We start from the raw sequence: 25,614 nt of genomic DNA on the forward strand, positions 1-25,614 counted from the left end.
ACAAACCACACCTAAATGACAAAGGAGAGGTTAGAATGACTGCAAGCAGTGTGGAATAGTAGAGGGGCTTTGAAAAGGAACAAACAGCAGCCCTAGCTCTCTTTCTTTGGAAGAAAGGAATATATTTTTAGAAGCAGTTAGCCTGGCCTATAAGCCAAACCACAAGTATTTAGTCAGTGAATATATAGCATTTTCAGGCATTTCCTGTGATGAGCAGAACGCCCAAGAGACTGGGTGGAAAGCACCAAATACTACAAAAGTGTTGGCATGGATTACTGCACAGGACGGCCTGCACGATGTCTGCAGGGTGTCAGAGAACCAGTTAAAATGCTGCAGGGTAGCAGCTCTCTCTTATTAGTGTAACACACCCATTGATTCATGCTCATGACTGATGACAAGCTACTATTACAAGATATTAGGATGTTTTCCTTTATGTTTGCTTGGGTAGAGCAATATACTCAAATAATGAGTCACATGGCAGTCAGGGTGGGAGGGACAGCATTTGTTGGCAGAGTAACATTTCTGTGCAGCATACCAGTGACATGTCTTTAGCCTGAGAGGTTTCAATATTGGAGCTTCTCAGCATTGTTTGTGTGTTGTGTTATAGCTACAAGACATTTCACATTGCTTGACAGAAAGCTTTTGTGGGTGGTGGGGGGAGTTGCTACACAAGAACTTCTCCTCAGTTAGTGAGGAATCAAGAACTCTAAATGCTGATGACAAAGCAACATATCCTCAGGAGCACCAGGCCAAGGACCACGCTGGCAAACCAGGTGAACTTCCTTCTTTTATTTACCCAAAGACCACATGGACTTAAACCCAGCATTTCATATTCTCCCTGTTGCATATGCTGGACTCTACTTTTTTTTCTAATTTGGCTCCACACCTGAGCACAGACTGACTACCTCCACAGGAAAGTACAACTTTGTGATATTGGATCAGTCCTGACACCCTGTCACTTTCAGAGTTCAGCCAATTTTTTTGTTGCATTAAATTTGGCAGAAAAATAACACCCTTTTCATCCCAACTGATCTCAGATATCAAGAGGGGCTGGAGAAAGCTGGGCTTATTTAAGTGAGAGCAAATTCAACACTAAGGAACAGACATGCAGGGCAAGTGGGACACTGTGATTCCAATTACACTCAATAAGAACTACCACATTTTCAAATTCACAAATGGTGTGATACATTCAAAGTCTGGTCACACCCAATGAACTCACAGTTCTGGCCTAGAAGTCCAGTCCTCATCAATTACTATCACAGCCAGGTGCAACACATAGGCAGGGTCATAATATAATAGAAGAGAAGGCTCCAGGGAGGGCTGAGAGCACCTTCCAGTACCTAAAGGGGGCCTCTTTGATGTGCTTTGAAAGCATGAAGGAAGCAGCAGCAAAATGGAAGGCTGGAGGTTTAGGCAGATGCAGTGCTAACTTCTTTAACTAACAGCAATGCCCCCATTGGCACTCAGCAAATGAGTCAGGGGAAGCCAAGACTCCATGAAAATCAGGATTTGAAGCCAAATCTCCTGTGTGCAATTCGACTGGATTAGGTTTTCTTCCTTAGTACTCTCCACAATTTTTTTTTAATTATAGAAGCTGTTGACAACTAGTTTAAGAAAATATTCTCTGAAGTCCCCTGAAGAGAGAAGAAAGACAACTTTTGATATATGACATTCCATAATTAGTTATTCCTTGCTTCCCTTCCCACCACAAATACAATTTTGTTATACTGATTTCTCTGAGACTCACAGTAGTCTGGAGCTACACTTTCACCAATATTAGTCTCCCTTTTCCTAGATATGATAGGTTTGTAGAACAATTTGTTTAGATCTAGTCTTTTAAGGGATTGGAAACACATACTGCACCAAACAACTGTTGTATGCCAGTGTTTAAAACACTGTCAGTCTAGGAAGTCTTTAGTTTTACTATCCTCCTTCCATGGCACACAGACCTTAAATCATTCACCACAGTAGTCAAGCATGAAACTAAAACAGAGCACAGATCTACTTACTCTGATTGTCTCAAACTAAAGTACAGTGACAGAAAGCAGCTGTGAGGGTACACTTTTGTCTCCTGTCTCCCAGGACTAGCAAGGATGGAAAAGTAGTATGTGAACAAAGAGCAAAAGGGCTACTGATAAGAAAGGGAGGCCAAGGATGATTCAGAGTGATCCAAGCATCACTGTGACAATGAAAGTGATTTTTCTGAAACTCAGAGCTTTTTCCCAGGCTGAAAATGCTTTTGTTTGTCTGTTTAAAATGAAGTCAAACTGATTATAAAGCAGGCCTTTATACAAGCCCCAGAACTGCTACAATTAAATGACACACAACTTTCAGGGCCAAGTTCTTTACCCTGCAAGTTGCTCTAGCTATGTCGAGGCTGGGGAGCAATCCCAGCTGCCATGGATATTAGCAAGGGAAGAAGGCTACTATGAACTTCAGAGAAAACATTAAAGTACTGCAGGATGGAAACTTCAATCACTGAATTGCAAGAAGTTTACTTAAAAGGAAGCATGAGAAACCATGCAACCATTTTAAAGGAAATTTAGGAAAGATGCATATGCTTGCATTTGTGGAGAAGCTGCCTGTTCTGTGAAAAAACTGCTTGCCCTCTAAAGCATAGTTAGTAACTGTCCCCCCAAAAAACCTGTTTGTGTGATGCAGTTATAAAACCACTGCATGTGCACAGTGAGAGCAATGAAAATCACTGTATCTCTATGCAGCATTTGGAAGTACTCTTTGAAAAGTCAGATTTTCAAAATATACACATATTCATACTTCAGAAACAGAGAATGAAAACATTTTAGAACATAAAAAACCCTCAAACCTCCCCCATCTGTACATTGTTATTTCTGGTTTTACAAGTTTTTCTTTTAAATTAACTATATCAATCTAAAAATTCAAGTTTCTGGGCTCCCCTTTAAGAGTTTGCCTCCCACAAGAGATACTTTTACTCTGTGCTTCATCTTTGAGTCCACACATTACAAATACAAGCATGCCCAACACACCCACTCCTCCTCTCCCATTTTAAGTTTCTGCATTTCTGTGTTTCTGTTTTTCTTCATATCACATAAATGCTCTACAGACCAAGTACAAAAATATAGTTCTACTGTACTCATGGACACTTTTAACATACACATGACATCAGTATCTGTGGTCAGCAGGCAGGGATTTAAAGCACAGCAAGTTCAAAGCAGCTGCTGATTTCACAGGCACACATTCCTAGAAAAAAATCAAAGAATAAAGGGTGTGCAGAGAATGAAAATCTTTATTGAAATATTGCAGTACCAAGCTTAAAAACTCTTAAGATACACAAAAAACCTTATCATTAAGATTCTTCATACCAATTCCTTCTACTTTACAAATACAGTGATGTGTGCAAAACTCCTGAACTTTTACTTGGGGAAATCGTCCATACAGATGAAAACTCACATGTGATGACATGCTGAGTACTGTCTTCTGCCACAGAGGAGATCAAATGGCCAGTGTTGAGGTTTTTGTAACAAGATGCATTTCTCAAAATTACTTATCAAAAGACTGTAATTAAAAAAAAAATAAAATCTCTATATATAAGAGGTAAGGTAATTCAGAAGTGCTGAACAGGAAGGGATGTAACCACTGAGGCACCAAGCAATCAGCCCTGCCCCTGTGGTCAGTGTGTAACTCCGGGCTCACCCAGACAGAAGCTGCCAGGGCCCCCTCGTGGTCACCACATGCCCGATAATCGCAGATGCTCTTGTGCCTCACTGCACCTGCACGTTTTTGAAATAAACTGAGCCAATGAAAACGCCCCTGTCACCACTGCTGTGACAGAGCCTGCTGGCAAACCTTAACTGGGGCACAAGAATCCTTACAGGCCATGAGTGCCCTGGGGTTTTCCCAGCCTTACTAAAAGCCAAGACACTTCCAGCACTTCAAATAAATGACAGTTGTACAAATTACCATACCAGAGACCAAGACCCTGTTTCCCTGACACTGGACTAAAGTGAGCACACAGGAAGCAAAGAACAGGACATGCACATAGTTCCAGTCCCACTCCCCAGCTGTAGAACAGTTTGTGGTGATTGGGAGTGGGGCTGGCCCAGCCTCATCCCCAATGAGCACAGCTGTGAGCAGCATTGACAGCAATGAGCCACGGAGTGCCCAGGGGCACTGACCAACCACCAAAGGGAACAGAGGGCACACAGGTGCAATGCATCAACATGAGGGGATAAAAGGGCTAAAGAACAAGATGAGCAGACACTTGCAGCCTTCTGAAGTGATACAGTGTTATCCTGCATGGCAGATGCTTGCAGCCTTCTACAGTGGTATGGGGTTACTCTATATGGGTTGAAACTTCATGAAATCTTACGATGATACTCTGTATATCATGGCCATCTCCACTGTGGCATATGCTGCAACACCTAGCCTTCTATGGCTCAGGGCTTGATACCATAATGGTGCCTTTATAGTTGGCAGATCAATTTTTTTCTTGAGCTTGCCCAATCTCTTTCTAAGGCACATCAAAGATTTTAGCACTCCTAACTCCTGGATGAAAAGAGGCCAGAGGTGTTCCCATTAGAGGCAGTATTTCTTAGTTCTGCATGGAAATACATACATATAAAATTATGCTTCCTCTGTAATACTGAAAGATTCAAGAATCACTACCATCTGCAAATCAGAAACAAGGATCTAACAGATTTTCATATGCCAGAACAGTTGCAAGCAGCTTGCTTACTCCAAAGAACAAATCTGCTCCTCTATTACAGAGGTCATACTACTTGCTTCAAGACAGTGTCACAACTCAAAGCTCAGTGCAAAGAGGCACACAGTGATATCAGTGTCATTAAGAATAAATGAAGTCTCAAGAGTGCCTCATTTAAAGGTCCACATTCAAGCCTGAACACGACCTTCCATTCTATTTCTTAAATGTGAGGCTCAGACATTTCTCCTTGGATGATTACCATGACCCCTCCCTGCCAAAGGCCTTTACATGGCTTAAATCAAAAAACTGCCTTAGATAATGTTTATCCCCATCACTTAAATTAATACAGGTCACTTTGTAAATATTCTTCACTGATCTCATTTATGAAATGGAACATTGTATTTTAAGGCTGCCACAAACACTCTTAGGAATGTGCCATAAATCCATGGATATTATTTAATTAATCCATGGATATAACTTAATCCAGTTCAGAAACAAACTTGCTTATAGATCTCTAGGTTATACCCCAAACAGCAAGTTAGATACAGTTCAGATTTCAAAATGTCAGTTTCCCTGTAAAATTCCCACAGCATCTTTAGGTTTCTGCTGTTTGTTGCACAACTTTTTAAAACTGGCACATTTCCAAAATAACCAGGAACTTTTCACAGATGTGTTTTCAGTGTTCATGGTTTAGGCAGCTCAGAATTGTAAGCACATTTTAAACATTCATAATACTCTCAAAACTGAGGATATATTGGTGCTGCCAGATGATACCATGATGGTACACTGAGATTATTTACCTGGCATGCAAAACAGGTGGAGCTCAAGCTATCCCACTTAAAAACTTCAATAAACAAAAAAACCCACCTAAATAGAGCTCAATTGTTAGGGCACAAGATGGAACTTCATTTTCAGTCACTATCACAACACAGAATGACACAGAGATACCAGACTTGAACATGAAGACATGTCCTATTCTGATAAGCTGAAATGAGACTTTTCTTTCTCACTAGCTAACTCAGCCCTCCCCTTTTTAAAAACAAATAAAAACTCTTTTGCTGACAGTACCATTCTTGGATGTCCAACTCCTTGTACACCATGTGAGAACAAACCACAAATTTATAAATCATAATTCTGTTCTGCAGCAGAATGCCTGATGTTAACCCAGTTTATGACTGACTGTGAGCATTTAAACCCTACAGTTTGAATACTGGTGCTTTTATTAGTGCTTTCAAAATGAGGTGATAGGTCTTCTAACAGGAACATCAGCAAAATGTCAGGATGCAAATCCCATTAATGTTTCTTCTGAACAGATGATTTAAATCATTATCTGGAAAACACAAAAAGCTTCACTTAGACTAACAGAAGATGGAACCTGGTGACATAATTATCTGTTTCTAGAGTGTACATGGACAAATTGTTTCAAGTCTTATCAGTAGGTTAAAGTGCTTATCCTCTAATTGAGTGCTGCATATTGCGTAATCCAAAAGTATTTGACCACACTAAATATCTTATTAAAAAGCATTCTGTTAAGCTTAATATCTCAAAGGCCAATCTCATAAAACTACAGTAACTACTAATCCAGTACTTCTATTTAACCTAGTACACAAGACTTCTGAGAAGCTTCCCAGCATTTTATAGCAGTTTTTTCAGTGTTCAGCAGACATTACTCTATTTGCTAAACAATATCAGACTGCAAAATTGCTCTCACTGTTGATAGATCAATAATGACACGGGAGAAGTCATTACCTCCGTGGCAACAGGGTGGCAGCTGTGGGAGGAATATTGCGCACGCTGCTGCTGCTCTGGCAGCCGTGCCTCGGCTTCCTCGCTGCTGCTCTCTCTGCAAGCCTGGTGTGCCCAGGGTACCAGCAACCAAGGGCACCTCTTGGACCACAGAGGATCAAACTACAGCTCTATGTAATTTCTGAAAGAATGTATACTCACAAGGGTTTGTTACACTTGAGTCTGATGTCTTTATGTTACTCATTTTTAATTAACTTTGTAGGAATAGGTAGGACAAAATTCAGGAAGGCAAATACCACAGTATTCTGTTCTTAGCCCAATATTTCATTGAAAGAAAACACTTAGTTGTGTTTAAGAATAAAAAGATATCTTTCTTGTCAATCAATTTTTATTTAATTCCACTTTGACTCTCCAGGAATCTTTATACTTGATTAAAATGACAAAAGAGACCCCTTGGGATATTACATTTAACACTTGTTAAGTCTTTGCATATTGAAACTGTCCAACAAATAGGAAAACATACTTTTGCTCTGCATAAGTTACTGCAGTTCCAGCTAGCATGAACAGGATATTTTTTTTCATACTGCAAAATCTTCACCATGTCAATCACAACACATAAACCACAGAAAGCAAACACTCCTCTGTGTCTTGATCACCATGGTGAGCCTGGCTTGTGATGTTTTAATGACAGCAAAACATACCAACTCACAAAATACATGGTGCTCATCAGCAACACAAGATATGAACTTTGCCTTCAGATTAAAAGTGTTTCCTCATAAATACATCTACTTTTAAATACTGCAGCAACACTGTACTTATTCATAACCTATTCACGTGGGATGACAAAGGGCAAGTTTGTAACAATTCCCTTTGGAATCTGTTCTTAATAAAGTTAAATAAAATGCAACAGAAACGACCCTGAGGGTGGCTTCAAAAAAATTAAAACAAAGTTGTCACTCAAGCATCAGCTGGATTCCACAAGAAACAAGAATTAGGTGAGCACTTTTCTGAATGCTGAAAACAAGCTGATCTGCAAAACTCTCACAAGAACAGAACTGGATGGTAAAAGTTCTTTTTCTTACAGATATAAATAAGACAAATGGTCATTAATATACCAAAAGTCCAGATGCTAAAGCTGCAATATAAATTAGCACTCAAAATACACTGTGACTTGTTATTCGTGAGAGACTGTATTTTAGTACAGAGGAAAACTCATCAACATTTTCTTCTACTTACAGGAGAGGCCCTACTGCTTTAGGAGACCTCCACGCTCTGCGCCAGGTTCTTGGAAAGAATGCGGCATCTGCCCAGGAGCCCGAGCACCGCTGGCTGCACAGGCCAGTCTGCAGGACACGTTCCAAACCCAGCCCTTCTCTGGCTAGCATCAAGACAGTTCTGCCCTTGCTCCAGCACCGACTGAACCATCCTGCTGCGCAGGCAGCCAACCCGATCTTGCTCCCATTTTCCCATCCCGCTGCCACCCCTGCCAGGTGCTCGGGAGAAAAGGTCAAGCTGCGCAAAACCACTCGGGTCTCCCCTCTCAGCACCAAGCCCGAGCAGGCACAGCACCGCTACTTTCTCAGGGACAAACCGCCTGCTTTATCCCACCAAAAATCAACCAAACCCGGCCAAATGAACGCAGTCAAATCCACCCCCGGACACGGCCAAAGCCAGGAAGGCGACAGCCCCATGCAGCAGTTTGCCAGCTGCTCACGCACAGCCTCCGCCGCCTACGAGCACAGAAGGTGCCGACCGAACGGCGCTGCTCGTCCGAGAGCGGCCTCCCCGGTGCTACTGGCGCACCGAGCACACTCCAGCCCCGCGGCTTCATCCCGCACAGCCGGCCCCACTGCAGCGCAGCCCGGCTCCATCAGCCCCCTCTGCAGGGTCTGCCCTGACCCTTAGCCAGCCCCGGCCCGAGGGAGCCCCACCACCAAAGGGCCGGCGGGATAAAACCCAGACCCCGCCCGAAGGCCGGCGGCGCCGGCACGGCCCGGGGGTCTGCGAGGGCCCGCAGGCCCGAAGGGAGAGGCTGAGCGCAGCAGCGGCCGCCCAGCAACGCCTCCCCGCCGTGCGGCTCGGCGCTCCCTGCGGGGGTGCGGGAGGGGAAGCGCGGCCCATCCATGCCGGGGATGGGGGAAGCGCGGCCCGTCCGTCCCGCGGAAGGAAGAAGCGCGGCCGGTCCATCCCGGGGAGAGGGGAAGCGCGGCCCGTCCGTCCGGGGATGGCGCAGGGCCCGGGCACACGGACCGGCAGCGCCCCCCCCGCGTGCGGCCGCTACCCGGAAACGGATGGAGCCTCACGCCAATCGCCCCCCGAGCATCCCAGAAAAGCCCCGCCCCGGGGTAGTCGGACCAATCGCGTCCTCAGAGAGGCGGGATTAATCAATCCACAGTTGATTGACAGGTCCCTCTCCCAATGCAGCCGCAGCCGCTCCGTTCCCTCCACTAGGAAAGCGGAGCCACCTCAGGGTTGCTGGGCGGGACGAGTCTCGCTGTCTCTCAGCGCTATTGGCTGTGCCTGCTGATTGGCGGGTGCCTGCGCCTATGCGGAGGAAGCTCTCCGGCGGCCCGTCGCGCCGTGCGCCAATGAGCGGGCGGTGCAGGCGCGGTGCGGCGGTGCCGGCGGCGGGGCGATGAGAGCGGCGGTGCGGGCGGCGTGGCGGATCGGAACGGGCGCCGCTCTGCGAGGCCGGGCTGGGCGCCCGCTCAGCCAGGCGGCCGGGGACGGCGGCGGGGCTGAGGGCGGCGGCGGCTCGGGGTCGCGGGAGGCGGTGGAGCGGCTGGTGCGGGAGCACCCGGTGGTGGTGTTCATGAAGGGCAGCCCGGCGCAGCCGCTCTGCGGCTTCAGCAACGCCGTGGTGCAGATCCTGCGGCTGCACGGCGTGGAGGATTACCGCGCCCACGACGTGCTGCAGGACCCCGACCTCCGCCAAGGTCAGCGCCCGCGTCACCTCTGGGTGCCGCCTCCGCGGGGCCTGGTGGGGGCAGAGCCGGGGCCGGCTCCCCTGGGGAAGGGCCCTCGGGAGCTGCCGGCAGGTCGGGCTTGTCTTAGCGCCGCTGGCCTCGGGCACTGCGGGAGCGGGCCCTGCCCGCTTGTCCCACCTGTAACTTGCCCCTTCTGGCTTTGTTGGGTGGGCTGGGTTGGGCTCTGTTATTTTTAACGAGGCCACATGGTGGGGAGAAGGGCAGCGGAGCTGGGGAAGGGTCGGGAGCCCGTGTCCTGTGAGGAGCGGCCGAGGGGGTTTGGCGGTGTTTCACCTGGAGGAGTGCCATGGTGCATGGGACCGGCCGCCTTACTACTCTATAGCTGCATGAACGGAGGCTGTAGCCAGGTGGGGATCGGCCTCTTCTCCCAGGCAACAAGCGACAGGACAAGAGAACAGTTGTAAGTTGTGCGAGGGGAGCCTTAGATTGGATACTAAGAGGAATTTCTTCACAGAAGGGGTGAATGGGCATTGGGATGGGCTGCCCAGGGAGGTGTTGGAGTCACCGTCCCTGGAGGTGTTTAAGGAAAGACTGGACGTGGCACATAGTGCCACGGTCCAGTTGACAGGATGGTGTGCAGTCTGTTCAGTCGTGGGTTGGGCTCGATGATCTCAGAGGTCTTTTCTAACCTAATTAATTCTGTGATTCTGTTTGGCGTTGGTAGAACTGGAAGTGTATCGCAGAGATGTGCCATTGAGGTTGCTGCCCAGACGCCCTGGTTTGGTTTTTGTGACCCTTGTAGTGTTCAAGACGTCTCAGTTATCAGCAGAGTGCAGTTGTGGGTGCAGGGTGATGACTGGAGATCGGGCTCTTTGTGCCACACTGCCTTGCCTGGGTCAGAGATAGAGAGCTGCATTAAAGACCCTGAAATACTCCCTTATCAGGTTTTGTCTTCCCTGTGAACAGTATGGTGAAATTTCACGTATGGCTTTGACTTGCATTACTTGATTCCCAGCTGGCACCGCCTGCTGGGATTCTCTTGATGAAGTGCAAATTTATGTTAATCATTTGCACAATAAATACTTAGTAATAGTTTCACCATTACTGCACAGGTGGTAGTAGCTATTCTATATAAGGTTTTTTTGCCAATGGGGGAAAGCTAGTAATCTGTTCTGGTAATGCTTTTCATCTTTCCCTTTTCAATGAGCATAGCTGATTGTTGAGGTTTTATGTGGCTGTTTGAGAAAGTTTAAAAAAAATACATGCAAGTACATAGTAATTAGTCTTGTATGTGTGTGGCATTAACAGTTCTTGCCCAGAATACACTAAAATGTGCTGTAAAGCCACGTGCTGGCATGTATCAGGTGACTTTGTTCTCCTTTGGTTTTGGTGTCATCTGACTAACTCAGTTTTTTATTAGCTCTTAGCTAAAAGGCTGATTTTTCCAGTCCTTGTTTGCTTTTCAATTCACAACTATAATAGTTGGTATGGTATAAAAGCTTAGATACTGGAGTTTCTGGTAATGACATCTTTTGTTAATGAAGATTGATTTTGTTCAAGTAAATCTTCCTCTGCCTTTGCAGGTGAATCATGGTAATTTTCTAAACTTTGTTTGCATATCCGAATTTATTAATTGTACAGTTTGCTAGTACAAACTCTTATCTCTTCTCAAAGTTCATAAACTAAAAAGGAGGAAACAAACCCCTGAAATCAAATCATCAGCATTTCACTTTTGCTTGAGGGGACTTTTGTGAGCCTCTGAATGGGCAGTGCCTTTATAAGTTATAGTCCCTGAGCATTTGACCATGTGAATAGATAGTATTTTCTTTCTATGTAACTTAAATTTTTCCTCCACATGAACTCGGGCTTGTGCTGGGCAAGGAGAGAGGTTATTGCCCTCCTGGCTACCAGAGCTTTAAATTGAAATTAGTGTCTTGATCAAGCCCTCCAGTGTCTAAGCTACACAGAATGCAATCACAGTTACAGAGTGTACCCTTGCACAATGTCCTGCTGGTTCTCAGGTGCTTAAAGGAGTTGTTCTGGTCCTTTCCATGCACCAGCTTTGGCACCTGTCCAGCTGTGCAGAGGGCCAGCTCATTTTATTAACTGGATCACTGGGTCTGCAAGTTAAAGCAGCAGTTTTTACGGTGAGCTGAATGCCAGAGCCAGCACAAAGAACAGAGCTTTGAGGAGTTGGGGAGTGGCACAGCCACAGCAGAATTCTTGTACTGCTTCAGCTGTATTACCTACTGCACCCCAAAAAGCCAGGATATGCCTGCTTCTGTGGATGGCAATCTCAGACAGAGGGAAGGACAGGGCTGCTCAAAGTTGTAGTTGTCTAAGTTGCCAACCCTATTTCAGCAGTGACTGCCTGAAGGGCAGGATCTGGCCTCGAGTGCCAAACATTTAGACATGCACCATGTGAGCCTTTCCTAGGCTCTCTCTGTGAACCTAATCTGCTCTGCATGGGGGCTGGTGAGGGGGCGTGGAACCTTTAGCTGTGGAAGTATCAAGTATATCAGCAAAGGACTGATCTGCAAGGAGATGACTGTGTGAGAGCTGACCACCAGCTTTGTGTTCACCTAAACCTAACTTCAGTGTTTCAATAAATGTGTGTTTATACATTTGTAGTAGGGGCAGGCTGTCGGAGAAAGGGTAATTCAGTCATGTCTGGATTGCTTGTTGGTTTCTTGCCTGTATCTATTGAAACACCTTATTTTTAGCTAGTTATAGTTCAATTGGTGAAACGTACACTGTGCTCAAATATGGCAAGCTGTAAAGCTGGAACAACTCCCCTGCTTGCCTCTTTACCTAAAAACTCACATCTGTGAAACTAAAGTAATTGGTACTTCATGTGATCTGTCTGAACTTGAGCTGAAGGTAGACTTTCCTGACACAAATCCTTCCTTATCACAGCTGGTCTAAGACACCTTGGCACTCTCTTGGGCTCCATGGCAATCCAGGCAATTTCTCGAAGTTGGCTGCTCAGCTGATGGACAGTGTTAGACTGGTTCCAGTCACTGAGGCAGAGATGTTTGAGATTACATATTGGAAAATTAGTGGTTTAAACTGTTGTGGTAGTTCACCCTCAGATTATTTTCATTGCTGTCTCTACTGTATCTAAGCATGGGATGCTGCCAAGCAGGTGTTGTTGATCCTTTCTCCCACCCTTGGCTAGCCTTCCCTCAGTAAAGCTTGTAGCAGTGCTAGTGGTACTCAGGCTTTGGAATAGGCTGCATCCATCTCCATCCCTGGAAGTGTTTCAAAGGCATGTGGATATGACACTTTGGGATATGTTTTACTGGTAAATGATGGTGCTGAGTTAACAGTTGGATTTGATGATCTTAGAGGTCTTTTCCAGCCTTGATGATTCTGTGATATCCATGAAAATGTGTTGCTTTTCTGGAGCAAGTATGGTAGGAATGAGTGTTGCTTGATTCAGTTCTTTGACGTGGCCCATCCTTCATTAGTGCTAATGCTGCCAAGGGAGGCTGAGAATTGGTAACTGGAGCTGGGGATAGGGGTGCGAGTGTGCTGGGTACCCATTTCAGCAGCTCTTTGCACCAATCCTGGTATCACAGTTACCTTAAATGTGCTACCAGAGCTGTCAGACTGACACCCTGGCCTGTGGAGTGTGTTTTTCCAGAGTAAACAGAGGTTCAGAGCAGAAGCTGCAGCTTCTGAAGTACAGCAAGGAGCCAGTCTGCAGAGAGGGGATGGATATCCCTTGGCATGTCCAAAGAATCATGGCAGACGTGCACCCTGAGTGCAGCAATTGCAGCCCCGGCTGACTTGCAGTGTCAGTGGCTGCTGCCCTGGGGGAGGCTTGGTGCCCAGTGGAGGGAGGGTTCAGTTTGTGACCTGGGAGAGCCCCAGCACTGAGGCATTTAAAGCAGCTTGTCCAGCACGAGACATGCAGCACGCAGAGCAAATAAGCTTCATGGTATTCTTATTTTTATCTGAAGCTGGATAGGTCCTTGAGAGTACTATCAGTGCTTGTATGTGTGTGCAGTTGGGTCCTTGAAGAAAATATTTCTATGAAAGAATTATTGGTGTAAATATTACCTCGGAATGCTCATTAGGAGAAGGTTTATTATGCAGAGCCCTTGGTTCTCAATTCATGTTTAGCATTGCAGTATCTTGAGAAAAATGAGCCCTATTTCATATCTGCAGTGGTTCTTTGATGAGGGTCATCTTTAGGCATGTCTTAATCAGGGAACATGGCTTTTCATTAAAAATTGGATGGGTTTAAAGATATTTAGGGCAGTTTAAGCAGTTTTGAGTACTCAAAGGCCAAAGAGCACTTAAGAAAAGTATTGCTAAGTGGAAGTTGACATCAAAGTTAAAAGTTCTGCAAACCAAGGAAGAAACTACAAGTGGTGATGATGGAGGTTGGCTGGTTATGGGTTCCCTTTGGCCTTGATTTATGTGCTAAACTTTCTGGTTTGGGCTTACAAAACATTGGTTATCCATGCACAAAATCTGAAGTCAGAATAAGATCTCTTAGCTGACATATGTAGTGGTTAGAAACCCTTAGTCACAACACCCTTTTTCTTCTAGGTTGCTATTATTTTAGTGAATTTTTAAGCATGTTGTATTTTGCTAAGGGGAATTAATTATTAGCTATATTGCATCTTTTAGACATTAAAGTAACAATCCCACCGTATATTTCCACTTATACATATTTACTAAAAAAGAAGGTGGTTTAAGTTCCAATAAAGTGAGCATAATTTCCTTACATAGTTATTTTTTTACCTTGAGTATTTTGGGTTTTGTCTTTTTAGTCTCTAGAGACTAAAATGTTTTCAAAGGGAAAAGAAGTTCTCTTGTGCTGTCAGCTACTCAGGTCTAATATTTGTTGGTGGGGGGTTGGCTCCCAAGGTGAGTGGGCTCTGATGTTCTGAAAAGGTACCTCTGTAGGCTTAAGTTTGTTTTCATGCCTTTGTTGGAAAAATTCCAGGCACTGCATGTTGAAAATACATAAAAATGATGAATCAAAAACTTGTCATCTAATCAAATACTTGTGGTTGTGTTATAAAAGTAGGCACAGTAGGTTTTAGCTATTTCCTTTGCTACAGAAATAATCGCTTTGTGTGAAGGGTCATTTAAAAAGTGGCAAATTAGATACAAAGATTCTTGTGTAATTTCTTGTGATGTCTAAGTGCAAGCTGTTTCAGTGTGTATCAGCTGATTAGTTTGTATTTTTGGGTGGTCTTACATTTGCCTTCTGTGAAGTATAGTTTTAAACTTTAGTTCTGTACTTCATAATTGTTCCTTGAGCTGTGTTTTGTTAAATGAGCACTTTTAAAAAGACTTCAGCCTTTGTGCCCCTCCCATGTGCTGTAAGGTCTGGCATTGAAAGATAAAGCAATTTGAAATTCATAAGGCCTCTACAGGGGCAAATGTATCTTGCAGCTGAAATTGCAGGAACAAGTGTAAATGTATGAGTTCAGTAAGAGTATAAAGTATTTTAAAAGTCCCTCTGGGAAATACAACAGAAAGTAAACAGTTCTCAATATTTTTCAATACTTCTCATTTCTGTAATTGATTGAAAGTCATGGTTTCTTATTGGGAGTAAAAAGAGATGTGGCGTTTTTCCAGTCCCTGCGTGAAGTCAGTATAGGAGCTGACCCCATATCTTTCAACCCACATCTTTGAGTTGTGGTGAGAAACAAACCTAACTTTAATACAGTTTTTTTTCTGATAGTGCTCCTGGTTATGTAGACATGTTTTTGCCTTTATGGAAAAGAAATTGGAGTATCAGTGGTGGAGTCAGGTGGAAGCAATGCATTCCTTTTAAAATACTGTTCTATTAGGAGAGGGGAGAAACCTCTAATTTTATTTTTTTTTCTTATTCAGGAATAAAAAACTACTCCAACTGGCCTACCATCCCGCAAGTGTACCTCAATGGTGAATTTGTTGGTGGCTGTGATATACTCCTCCAGATGCACCAGAATGGAGATCTTGTAGAAGAGCTGAAGAAACTGGGAATCCGTTCAGCACTGCTGGATGCAGAAAAAGACCAAGAGAAAAAGTAACAAGAGAAAAAATTGCTGTGACAGGAATAAAGCAAATCTTTGATAAGAACTTATTGCCCATAAAGCCTTACATACTTTAGGTCAAGGAAAGCATCTGTTTGAGCTGACACTAAGTGAATGTCTCTTAGCTCATGGTAAATGTAGTGATCTTGGTGTTTTGATTTATGGGTATTGTGAAAATTTGAGTATAACCACTGCACTGTAAAGCAAATGTTTGTGAAAATTTGTGTTTTAAAAAAGTTCACTTCTAAAAGCGCTCTTCTTCATTGAGGTGGGAGTAAACCAAAAGAACTAATAATTTTTTTATGGGTTTTACATGTGTGATTCTCTGTTCTTTGATACATGAACCTATACAAACAGCATTTGCATTCCCTTGCTTCTCTTGAAAAAGCATTAAGTAATAGTGCATCTGTTTTTCTGTTTAACTTCTGGTGATAAGAGAGCCTGTAAAACCTGTGTAATCGCATACATATAGGAGAAAAACAGTTTGCCAACAATATAGGAGAAAAAAGATTATATGAGAGTGCATGACATATACTTTTATTCCGAAGGGTAAAAATAAACAGAACTTGTACAAATACATGTATAGTGGTCATTATTACTTTGTAACTTTCTGATAGCTTTTAAAACTGCTAAGAATTGTGCCTGAATATTTTATAAAACCTTTTCTACCTCTTGCAAAACAGCTTTTCCCCATGCTTATATATTCTGTGTATGGGAGCTCTGTGTCAGTGCTAAAATGTGGGAATTATTTAAGGCTTCAGTATTCTAGCTTGAAATAGTACAGGAGAATACTTCAGTTATTACTGTAATCTTGTATTATTTGCTTGTTATGTTTTTACATTTGTTGTGTTTCCAAGTGTTTTCTCCTGACTGATGTGCTCAGGAGAATAAGCCTTCAAACACAGGATTTACAGATGAAATGTTCATGTGGGTAAGATGAGTGCAGCAGAAGGGTTACTGAATGGATAAATATTTCTTTTTGGAAAGTCTCTGAAGTTTTCAGTACCTACCTAACCACATTTCTCTAAATGAAAAGAAATTATATTAACCAGTGTAGCTTCAGTTCTATAGCAATACTGCTAAGATTAAAAGCTAACCAAGCTATTTTTAAATGCAGTGTAATTAATATAAACCAGTCTGCATGTGAATTAGGCAAATGGTTGGAAATAAACTGTGTTTTATGTTGATTGTCTACAGTAGTTGCTCTTTATTTTAAATGTCTGATGAAACTGATACTACTTTTGATTGGAAGCCTAGGATGTTTTCCACTGCATGGGATATAAAATGTGTTCCGGAGAAAGAAGAAATTAGAAACGGTCAGTGAAAGACAAGAACAGGACTGGAACCTGTAGTCAGGAGAGATTTGATGTAAGTTCTGGTTCTGAATCTCTCCTGCCCACTTGAGCTAGCAGTGGAGAAGCTCTACTAGAACATTCTGCACAGGATTTGCCAAACTGACAGCAGTAAGCTCACAGTATAATTGTAATGCAGTCAGGGTCAGCAGGATTAGATACAGTGTGTGTGTTGTGGGTATTCACTGCAGGTCTGTGGAGGTCCCTGTGTGGCCACTGTGTAGCAGGAAGTTCCACTTGGGGCTGTGAGGCACCGAGGTGTGAGTGCAGGATTTTTCTGTTCATGTGCCACACCACATCATGCAAAGCTTAAGGTATCCATGAAGGTTTGTTCTGAGCATTTGAATTCAGATTAAATTAACTTTCTTATGGCTAATCACTCGTAGTTTTTGCCATTCTGAATGTAAAACAATGTTTAAAAATAGAAGTAAATTTCAAAAGTCTTTGGTTATTTGTGTTGACCTATTGAAATGAATGTACCCAGTAAACAAAAAGGTAATGAAGAAAATTTAATTATTTTCTGCTTCAGTAGTTAACTCTTAGTCTGACTACTAAATAAATCTATTAAAAAATGATCTCCCATAATTGCTGTTTCATAGCTCTCTAGTTTTCTGCACAAACTGAATATTTTTCAGTAATATCTGCCAGCAATTTAACATAAAGGAAATTTCAAGATTGTCAGGTAGTCTTTATTCTCTATGCAGCAAAATTTTTCTCCCAGCATGAGTTCCTGCTTTTAAAAACCATGGGAATTTTTCTACTTTCTCTACTATCTTCCCCTCTCTGGATTTTAATTACTTGATTAAACCTTTGCATAACATACACACAGTAGTGTTTATATCAATGTCTACCTGACTGGAACATGTTACTGAGCAAGTAACAGCAACAGTGATTCCATGAAGTGTTTGTGACAGAGCCACACTGGGGAATGAAATTGGGAATTCTGCTGCATCCTTGCAAGCTGTACATTTCCAGCCAATGTGTGCATGAGCAGTTGGTCTACATTGATAAAAATGATCATGTTAAACCAGCTGCAATAAAAAAAATTACCATCTTCTTAAATTGTAAACTTCAGATGCTCACAAAGAGCTTTATTTTGTTGTTGACTGAGAGTATTTTCCCCAAGAAACTAGTTCTAGGGGATCATTTTAGAAGATGGGCAGCATTGTGCACTCTGCTCATCATCCTCTGCTGTCCCTCAAACCAGAGGCAAAAGGGCACATATGCTTCCAATCTCAAAGGGATGCTACAGAGAAAGTGATTTTTTTTGAGGAAAAAACCCATGCCTCTCTTGAGGAGAGATTTGCACCTGCTTTTCTCATGCTCTAAGGCAGTGGGAGAAGGCAACTGGTAATACTGGAGTACGGAGTGAGTACCAGTGAGTGTGCTGAGCTCACACTGGGGGCCTGGTGCCAGCTGGAAGCTCGATGAGGAATCCTTGGTCAGGAGGATGTGACAGGTTCTGTGGAATAAAGGGTGACTTCTCTCCCCAGGAGGAGCAGCTTGTCACAGGAGGTGAGGGAGGGGATAGGGAAGCTGCCACAGCTGCTTGTTCTTCCTGGGTTCCTCTGCTGTAGAGTGAAGACTGAAGAGGTAACAGTGGTCAAGAGCATGCCTTGAGCAGGCCAACTGAAGTTGCTGAGGACAGCCAAGAGCAAAATATGGGGACCTGTCCTTGGCATCTTTGGTGAAAGGCAAAACTGCCTGGTCATGAGCTGGGTCTGCTGCGGTAAGCATAGGGCAGGGAGCAGGGCTGGGCAGGAGCATTGCAGGATCAAGCTTGGGTCTGGAGCTGCCAGTCCTATTCCTGCTCTTTGTGTTCTTGTGTGTTGGGCCAGGCAGGAATTCTGCCTGCTCCTCTGGTGAGATGCTGCTGGATCCCTCTTGGTTGGACTGCCCTGCTGAGAGCTTACAGGGAGATACTTGGGAATGCATGTAAACTTATTTGGGATTGTTATTCTATCATAGGGTTTCAGTATGAGCATTTGCCAAACTGGAAACCATTACTGTAATTATTTACATTTTATTCTGAGGATGCCCTTGGTGTTGCTGCTGTGCTAAAAGGCTGACAGGAGTGGACCAACCTATCCACCATATCATTCATTAAGATAATCTTTTGTATTTGCTAGCACTTCATACCTCTTTGATATGAAACAAGATGCTTTGGTTTAAGGAAATGAGATTGTTCATATTCCAAAGTTGATCTACTGTCTTAAACCTTCACCAAAGTGGGGTGTAAGATTTCTTTGCTCTTCTTGAGCTGGTCCTGTTAAGGAGCAGAAGGAAACAGGTTGCAAACACGTGCTATTGTGCTGCTAATTCTGTGTTGGGAGCATTAAAATCAATTACCACAAAAGTTGTTTTCCTGAGAAAACAGCTGTTAACAGCTCAGGGCACATTAATGGCACAGCAAGTGTGACACAGCAAGTGTTTTTCTCAGCCCCAATGACTTGCCTTAATTTTGCTACCAAATGTTTGGACATGGTCATTATTCTTCATTGCTTGTCTGCTCTGGAAAAATAACTTTATACCATCTAAATGCCCTGAAATACTTAAGTGCCTTTATTTTAGGTCTGACAAACATGTAGGCTTATTTTCATGTTCTCACTGAGTTCTCTGGTTCTCTAAAAAGTAGGCTAGAAATCTTTGGCAGGAGTTTTCTGGGAGTCTATCAATACTAACAAAGTGCATGGAAAACAACCAAGCTTGAGAACATGAAATCGAAGAATTGTAGCAAAGATAATCTCTCCTGAGCTGTCACCAAGAATCCCAGCAAGACCCTGGCAGTGCCTGCCTCTAAGAAGGGCAATATTAAAAAGCAGAGCTGGCAGCCTGATCAATAAATCCCTGTCCAATCTGATTTGCATGTCCCTTCTGCAGAAACCAGATCTTCTTACACAGGTTTGTTAAATATCCATATTACAGGACTGTGGAAGAAAAAAACACTCATTAGTTACGAGATAGATGTCACCTGTAAGTTAAGGAATCTGTGAGAAAAGGTGCAAATAAAATAAGGAAAGGTAAAGAGAGTGGAAAGGGTTTGGATTGTTAATGGTGCTGGGTGGTAGGTCAAGCTTGCTTTTTGGCTGAGAGAGTTGAGATGAACACACTGCTCTGTAAAGGGCTGTGGTTCATCCTCTGGTTTTGGATTTTCCTTTGGGATGCTGCTTGTTTCATTTAATAGCTCTGTCAAAGCAGTGCTGTCTCTGATGTGACCTGATCATGGCCTTGCTGATTTAACGACTTGAGGCCTTCCCTGGAGTCTCCCAGGGAAAGCAGGTTTTAGTTACGCAGAAAATAGGACTAAAATGGCTAAGTGGATTCAGGTCTTATTTTCAATGTTTTTTTTCCCAATCATCCAGGTTCTGGTTATGTCTTGTTTTTCTGGAAGTAAGGGAGTAGGCCAGGAGCAAAGGATTTCAGTTAGGAAGACCATGGTATTCCATAAAATCCATGGTAGTGATAGGGTGTAACTGAGATGAATGCACAGTGCTGTATGTAATCAACAAGCATTTGTATCTTCCCAGTTTTGAGGATCACATCTTAATTGGACCATAGAAATGCTGGCAAAAGAGCAGGCTGCTGGCTTATACTCCCCTTTCAAGAAGAAACAAAACCCTTTAAGGTGCAGGTGGTGATGGTTTATAATTACCTAAGAAGAATCCAAAGGCCAAGTTCAATATGAATTTTAAAACAAATTGGCCACTAAAAGATGCTAATTTAGCAAAAAACAAGGAAAATTATTTTTTTTCTTTTCATTGTTGCAACAGTTTTATATAAAAAGCCACGAGACTGTTCCTGCACAGGTGCAGGCATCTATATCTGTATTTGTAGTTACATATTGTCCCTCCTAACTTAAAACTTGCATGAGGGACCCACTTAGAATCTTTTAAAGGTGAGCTTCTGTAAAATTTTGCCAGGAATTTAACAGTAAATTAAGTTAAAAGGGGCTTTGGATGAGTATTGAATTAAAAAAAAAATCATTGACCTAAACTTTTTTGGCTTATATAAGCACAGCCTTCAAAGCATGAAGGATTTTATGTACAATTTAGCCTCAAAACACTGAAACAATCTTCACTTTGCAGACTAATGAAAACTGAAATACAAAATTTATTTGTTAATTGTATGATAATAGAGAGAATAAAGTTTTGGAGCCTTTAGTCTTAAACCTATGATCACATGCTTTTACAGGGTGCATCTCAACAAGCATTTTAGAGATTTCAAATACACACTACAAGGAGTATCTTTGAAATACTACTTGTCAGACAGGCTTTCCCCATTGAATGGTAATACTTTGAAATCTACCATTTCTACTCTTTTCCATAATTTCACTTGTCTAAATTCTAAACAGCTCTTCAAGCAAATTTTTTTTCCTTGAAGAAAGTATAGGCATTCTCTGAGAAGCAGCACATGATGTGCTCCATGAAGACTGGATACATATTTAAACCTTCACAGCTCAGGAAAAGAGCAGATTTAGGGCTGGTATTCAAGAATGCTTTGTACTGCTGATTAAAAAAAAATACACATTCTAGTATTCTTCAGTATTCCATTTATTTACTCATCCATCTGTGATACTTCACGAGAGACAAGCAATAGGATGTGAAAGGAAACAATTGCAAAAATATTGATAGTGTCTGACAATAAACGGAACACGCTGGTGGCAGAGAAAAGCTGCGGAGGGTCTTCCCGGGGAGATGCTCCGGGGCGAGCTGCCGGCAGCCGGGCACCCAGGAGATGGTGCTGTTGGACCGGGGAAGCGGCACAGCCCTGACCCAGAAGCATCTTTCAATGCGGTCCTCCCTGTTTTCCATCTGTGTTGCATTTTACTCTTTGGGGTGCTCGTTCTCTTTGGGAGAAGCCGGTGTCGGTGTTACCCACCCAGGCGCGCACGGTGATGCCGCTCCCAGCCCTCGCTGGAGATGCCGGCCGTGCTTGAAGGCGATGCTGCTCGCCGGGACTGCGAGATGGTAACGCCGGGGCGGGGAGCAGCTCCACAGCTCGCTGCCCTCCCCGGAGCCACCGCCTGAGCAGCGCTGTGCCCCAGCCGGGCTCCCGCAGCCTCTCGTGGGGAGCAGCGCGCCCGCTCCGGGGGCTCCTCGGGGACCCGCCGCCTTCCCTGCCGCCTTCCCTGCCGCCTTCCCGCCGGTTCCCTGCGCCATCCCCGGGGAAGGCGGCCCGAGGTCCCGCACACGTGCCCGCTCGCCAAGGTAAGCGCCAGGCGGCTCCGCGGGGCTCGGGGCGCGCAGCCCCCGGGCAGCCCCGGCCGTGCCCGGCACTCGGACACCGCCTCCCGCCCGGGCACCTGTGGGCCCTGCGAGCACCGAGGCTGAGGGCGGATCAGGGTGGGAAGATCGAAGGTGGCAAAGGGGAATTTGGGGTTCTTTCGGTTTCTCGGCAGAGCAGGGGGTCAGAGGGTTGTGGTGACATTTTCTTGTCGATTTAACGTTTTGTTAGCATCCTCTCGTCTCATTTGGTTCCGAGGCTTCAAACCTGGGCAGGAAAGATCAGCAGGAACTGGAACAGGTTTGTGGATGCCCTGGGAGTAGCTGTAGCAACATGAAGTCACCAGACTGGGGACTTGAGGAATATTTAATGGAAGGGAACGTCAAAGGCCTTTCCCCAGTTGCAGGAGCGCTTCTGTCTCTGAGTATGTCTGCATGTGTAACCAGGCAGTGACCAGGGTTTTAAATGTAATATAAAGGTAACTCCCCACTTCAGCCTGAGGTGTTTTTTACCTGAATGGGTATAACCAAAATCAGATCTTTCTACATGCAGGCAGAGGCCAAAAGCAAACCTCCTGCAGGTGTCTGGGTGGGTTACAAGGCCTCCCTAATTGGAGCCACCCCTGTTCTGTGAGTGAGCCATTTTGAGTTTGTGGCACCCATTGCTCTGTGGCTGAAGTGAGCATGGCCAGGGGTGGAGGTGAAGTGGTTGGTGAGGACAGAGCCATCAGAGAGATGTTGGCCAAACCTCCTTTGGAGTAGAACCACTGGGGAGGCCAGTGGTGTAAGGACTTGAGGATGCAGTCTGTTGTGCTGCATTTCAGTCCTTTCTTTCTAAACCATTAACAGCAATTCAATAGCCAGTGGTAGGATTCCATTTTTTTTTCCTTAACAATGAATGTTTTAAAGCTCAGCTGACATTTTGTGGGGGCTTTTGCTACATGAGTAATGATTTGGCATGAGCTAGGTAGGGAAGCAGTCTGCTGTCCAGCCATGTTTAGGTGTGTCAGCAGAAGGAAACCAGAAGAAAACACTAAAGAACAGCAATTCAGGAAGGGGTTTAACAAGCCTAAAGCAAGCCTGTTCAAATTCCTTTGCTTTTCATGTGAACTTGAGGTACAGTTCAGCTCACTCTGCCAAATTGTCAAGTTTTCAGGCAGGAGCTGGGTGTTCCTTGGGCCTGAGGAGTGAGTGCTCTGAGCAGGAGATGGCTCAGGGCTCAGGCCACAGCTTTAACATCATCCCCAACACCTCTGTCTCAGAAAGATAAGCTCTTCCTGCATATTGAAGAGGAGTCTCAGCAGGCATCAGACAGTAATTTACACACTTTGTTTTAGGGACCATTTTGCACTGAGCACATGGATGAAATGAAGGGCTTAGGATCAGCACACTGACTCAAACATGGGAGACCTCTCTGCTCTGAGACCCCAGAGCACCAAGCTGGAGTGCCAGGCCTCCTTTCAGCCCAGCAGCTTTGCAATTCTCTCTGAGCCAGGAGCCCTGTCCCGACAAGTGGAGGGGTGTGCTCTCTTCCCCCCTAGCTCCCTGCCAGGTGGCTTCATTTGAGATGGGCAATGATGGCTCAACCTCCCTGCCGTGCAGCCTTTCCAAGTCTGGAAGGAAGTACTCCAATCACTGTTGCAGAACAGCAGTTTCCAACACCATCTTGCTCCTGGTATACATTATACACCCCAGGTTTGCCAGGTACTGTCCAATTACTGCCTTTGGAAAGTATTAAAAAAGGCTAGGTGCCTGTTTTCCCAGCTTGGGCCAGAGCCATAAGTCAGTATGAAATTTCAGATCAAAATGCCACCGTTTTTAGGTGCCTACATCCTGATATCCTGATTTTTGGTTCTTAATCAATATGCAGGAAGGAATTAAGACAAGATTGCATCTGTAGCTGCTAGCAGACATATTAATGTAATACAGTCCTGTAGCTTAGTGGGAAATAAATATAAAAGAGTGTCTGAAATTTCAGAGCATCTGGGTTCTGGTTGTCTTGAGAGGATTTGTCACAAAAGCTCCTGAGGGAAGAGTAGAGGAAGATGCCATGAATTCCACTTAAGAACAATAATAGAGTCTGGAGGGCATGTATGTTGCCAACAACAGTAATACTGGGCAAACAAAGAGGAAATCAGTACAACTGAGTGTCAGGGAACGCTTCCAAATCTGAAAATCTAACCTTAGCTTTCCAATACATTGGTCTATTAATAAGTGTAAAGACTAGATGAAAGGGAAATAAAAAGGAAGTATGGTGCACTGCAAAATACTAGAGTTATAAAATAAGAGTGCTTCAGGTGTGTCAGTCAGAAGAGTTGGAATAATTAACTGCTGGTTCAGAAACTGGATCACCGAAAATTAAAGGCAGAAATTAAAGAAGATAAGGACATTGCTGAGAATCTAAATGATTTGTTTGCAGCGCTCTTCAGCACAGAGAATATCAGAGTGATACCTACTGGGACTTGCTCCTTTCTGGTAATCAAGATGTGTCAGAAGGAAGAGCTGGAACAAATCGATAATTTAAAAAGCAGCAAATCATCAGCTCCAGATGGTATATTGAAAAGTTTTGAAGGAGCTTAGTATGAAATAGCTGATCTGCAGCAAAAATATGCCTTCCTTAATTAAAAACAGCTATTTTGCTGGAGAAGTGGAAGGTAACAGTTGTACCCAGAGTTGAAAACAGGATTGAGATAATTTGAGAAAGCACACACTCTCTATACCCAGATATACACTTCTGTTTTATAAGCTGGTTGAAGACAGAATATAAAGTAGGGGGAAAAAAAAAAGAAAAAGGATAGTATCCAAAGAGCAAAGTTTCTGCAGGAAAGAGTCATGCCTCTTCATTAATCTGTTTTAACTCCAGAAGGGACACACTCATAGTGGACAAATAAGAAGGAACCACTGTAATTTAGATAAACCTCAAAGGACCTTTGACTTAGGCAGGATACTGTGAAACAAAGAGAGGGGAGCTTGCTGCAAATCTCTTGTCTGATGAGACTGTGCTGGGCTGCATGTCCAAAGGAGCCCAGACCACCCTTGACATCTCCATGCTGCATCAGGCCTGTGACTTGTTCCTGCTCTGTGACAGTGACATCCCACCCCTGTGATGCCAAATCCTGCTTTCAGCTGTCCTGGGAGGTGAGAAACCAATGAGGGGATGAGTGGCCCCTTTTCAGCCTATGAGAAAGCTGAGCAGAGGTTGTTTCTGTGTGTCTGTCAGGCTCATGGGTCTGAAAAGGTGAACACTGGTGAGAAAGGTTACACACTGCTTCTAAATTTTAAGTCCTACAGAGCATGGAGAGGTTGCTGTGGGGAACTGCAGGGGGCCAGCAGCTAGGAGCTGAGGAGCATCAGTGCCAGCTGTGGTGGGAAGCTCCTCCTGTGGGTAGCACCAAGGTAGCATCTTTGTGGTGAAGGCATTCATGGGGAAAGAAAAATATGAACAAAAAATGTAACCCTCCAAACTGTTAGGTAAAGGCAGGGGCTGGCTGGCTGTATGCTTTTTACCACTGTCACTCACTAGAAGCAGGTCTAGTAATATTAAAAAAAAAAATTAAAGAAGGAATTTGGTTATAGCAAAGTGGAAAATGAATACGACAAAACATCTAATTTCAGAAGAGGAAATGAGGGAATGTGTTAATTTTC

At 44.0% G+C, this 25,614-nt stretch overlaps 1 protein-coding gene, 2 long non-coding RNA genes and 1 other non-coding gene across 7 annotated transcripts in view; 2 read left to right on the forward strand and 2 right to left on the reverse strand.

Moving 5' to 3' along the window:
* Nucleotides 1-3,247: 3,247 nt before the first annotated feature.
* LOC118687719 (uncharacterized) lies at nt 3,248-8,662 on the reverse strand. The gene is made up of 2 exons (XR_004980380.2): nt 7,664-8,662; nt 3,248-6,011 (listed from the first exon to the last, which is right to left on the reverse strand). It is a non-coding gene; the product is annotated as an uncharacterized LOC118687719 (long non-coding RNA).
* Nucleotides 6,315-6,583, reverse strand: LOC118687962 (small Cajal body-specific RNA 13). The gene has a single exon (XR_004980412.1). It is a non-coding gene; the product is annotated as a small Cajal body-specific RNA 13 (non-coding RNA).
* A 377-nt stretch (nt 8,663-9,039) lies between the features above and the next one.
* On the forward strand, nt 9,040-16,587 carry GLRX5 (glutaredoxin 5). Its single transcript, XM_036384726.2, has 2 exons — nt 9,040-9,363; nt 15,214-16,587. The coding sequence occupies exons 1-2, from the start codon at nt 9,063-9,065 to the stop codon at nt 15,390-15,392; spliced, it is 480 nt and encodes a 159-aa protein (XP_036240619.1). The 5' UTR covers nt 9,040-9,062; the 3' UTR covers nt 15,393-16,587.
* A 4,962-nt stretch (nt 16,588-21,549) lies between these two features.
* The window catches only part of LOC118687679 (uncharacterized), a 143,875-nt gene continuing 139,810 nt past the window's right edge, over nt 21,550-25,614 (forward strand). The window contains exon 1 of one of the 4 annotated variants that reach the window (XR_008508468.1): nt 21,550-21,954. This is a non-coding gene — a long non-coding RNA (uncharacterized LOC118687679). The remainder of the gene's footprint in view (nt 21,955-25,614) is intronic. The other 3 variants (XR_004980363.2, XR_008508467.1, XR_004980365.2) reach the window with 3 other exon arrangements.

The sequence above is a fragment of the Molothrus ater genome, chromosome 6, assembly GCF_012460135.2.
Source record: "Molothrus ater isolate BHLD 08-10-18 breed brown headed cowbird chromosome 6, BPBGC_Mater_1.1, whole genome shotgun sequence".
Taxonomy (NCBI): domain Eukaryota; kingdom Metazoa; phylum Chordata; class Aves; order Passeriformes; family Icteridae; genus Molothrus; species Molothrus ater.

Excerpts from the sequence above, each read along its gene's own strand:
- GLRX5 (XM_036384726.2), top strand. The coding sequence starts at position 9,063 with ATGAGAGCGGCGGTGCGGGCGGCGTGGCGGATCGGAACGGGCGCCGCT. Across the intron at positions 9,364-15,213 it reads GGACCCCGACCTCCGCCAAG|GAATAAAAAACTACTCCAAC; the intron begins GTCAGCGCCCGC and ends TTTCTTATTCAG.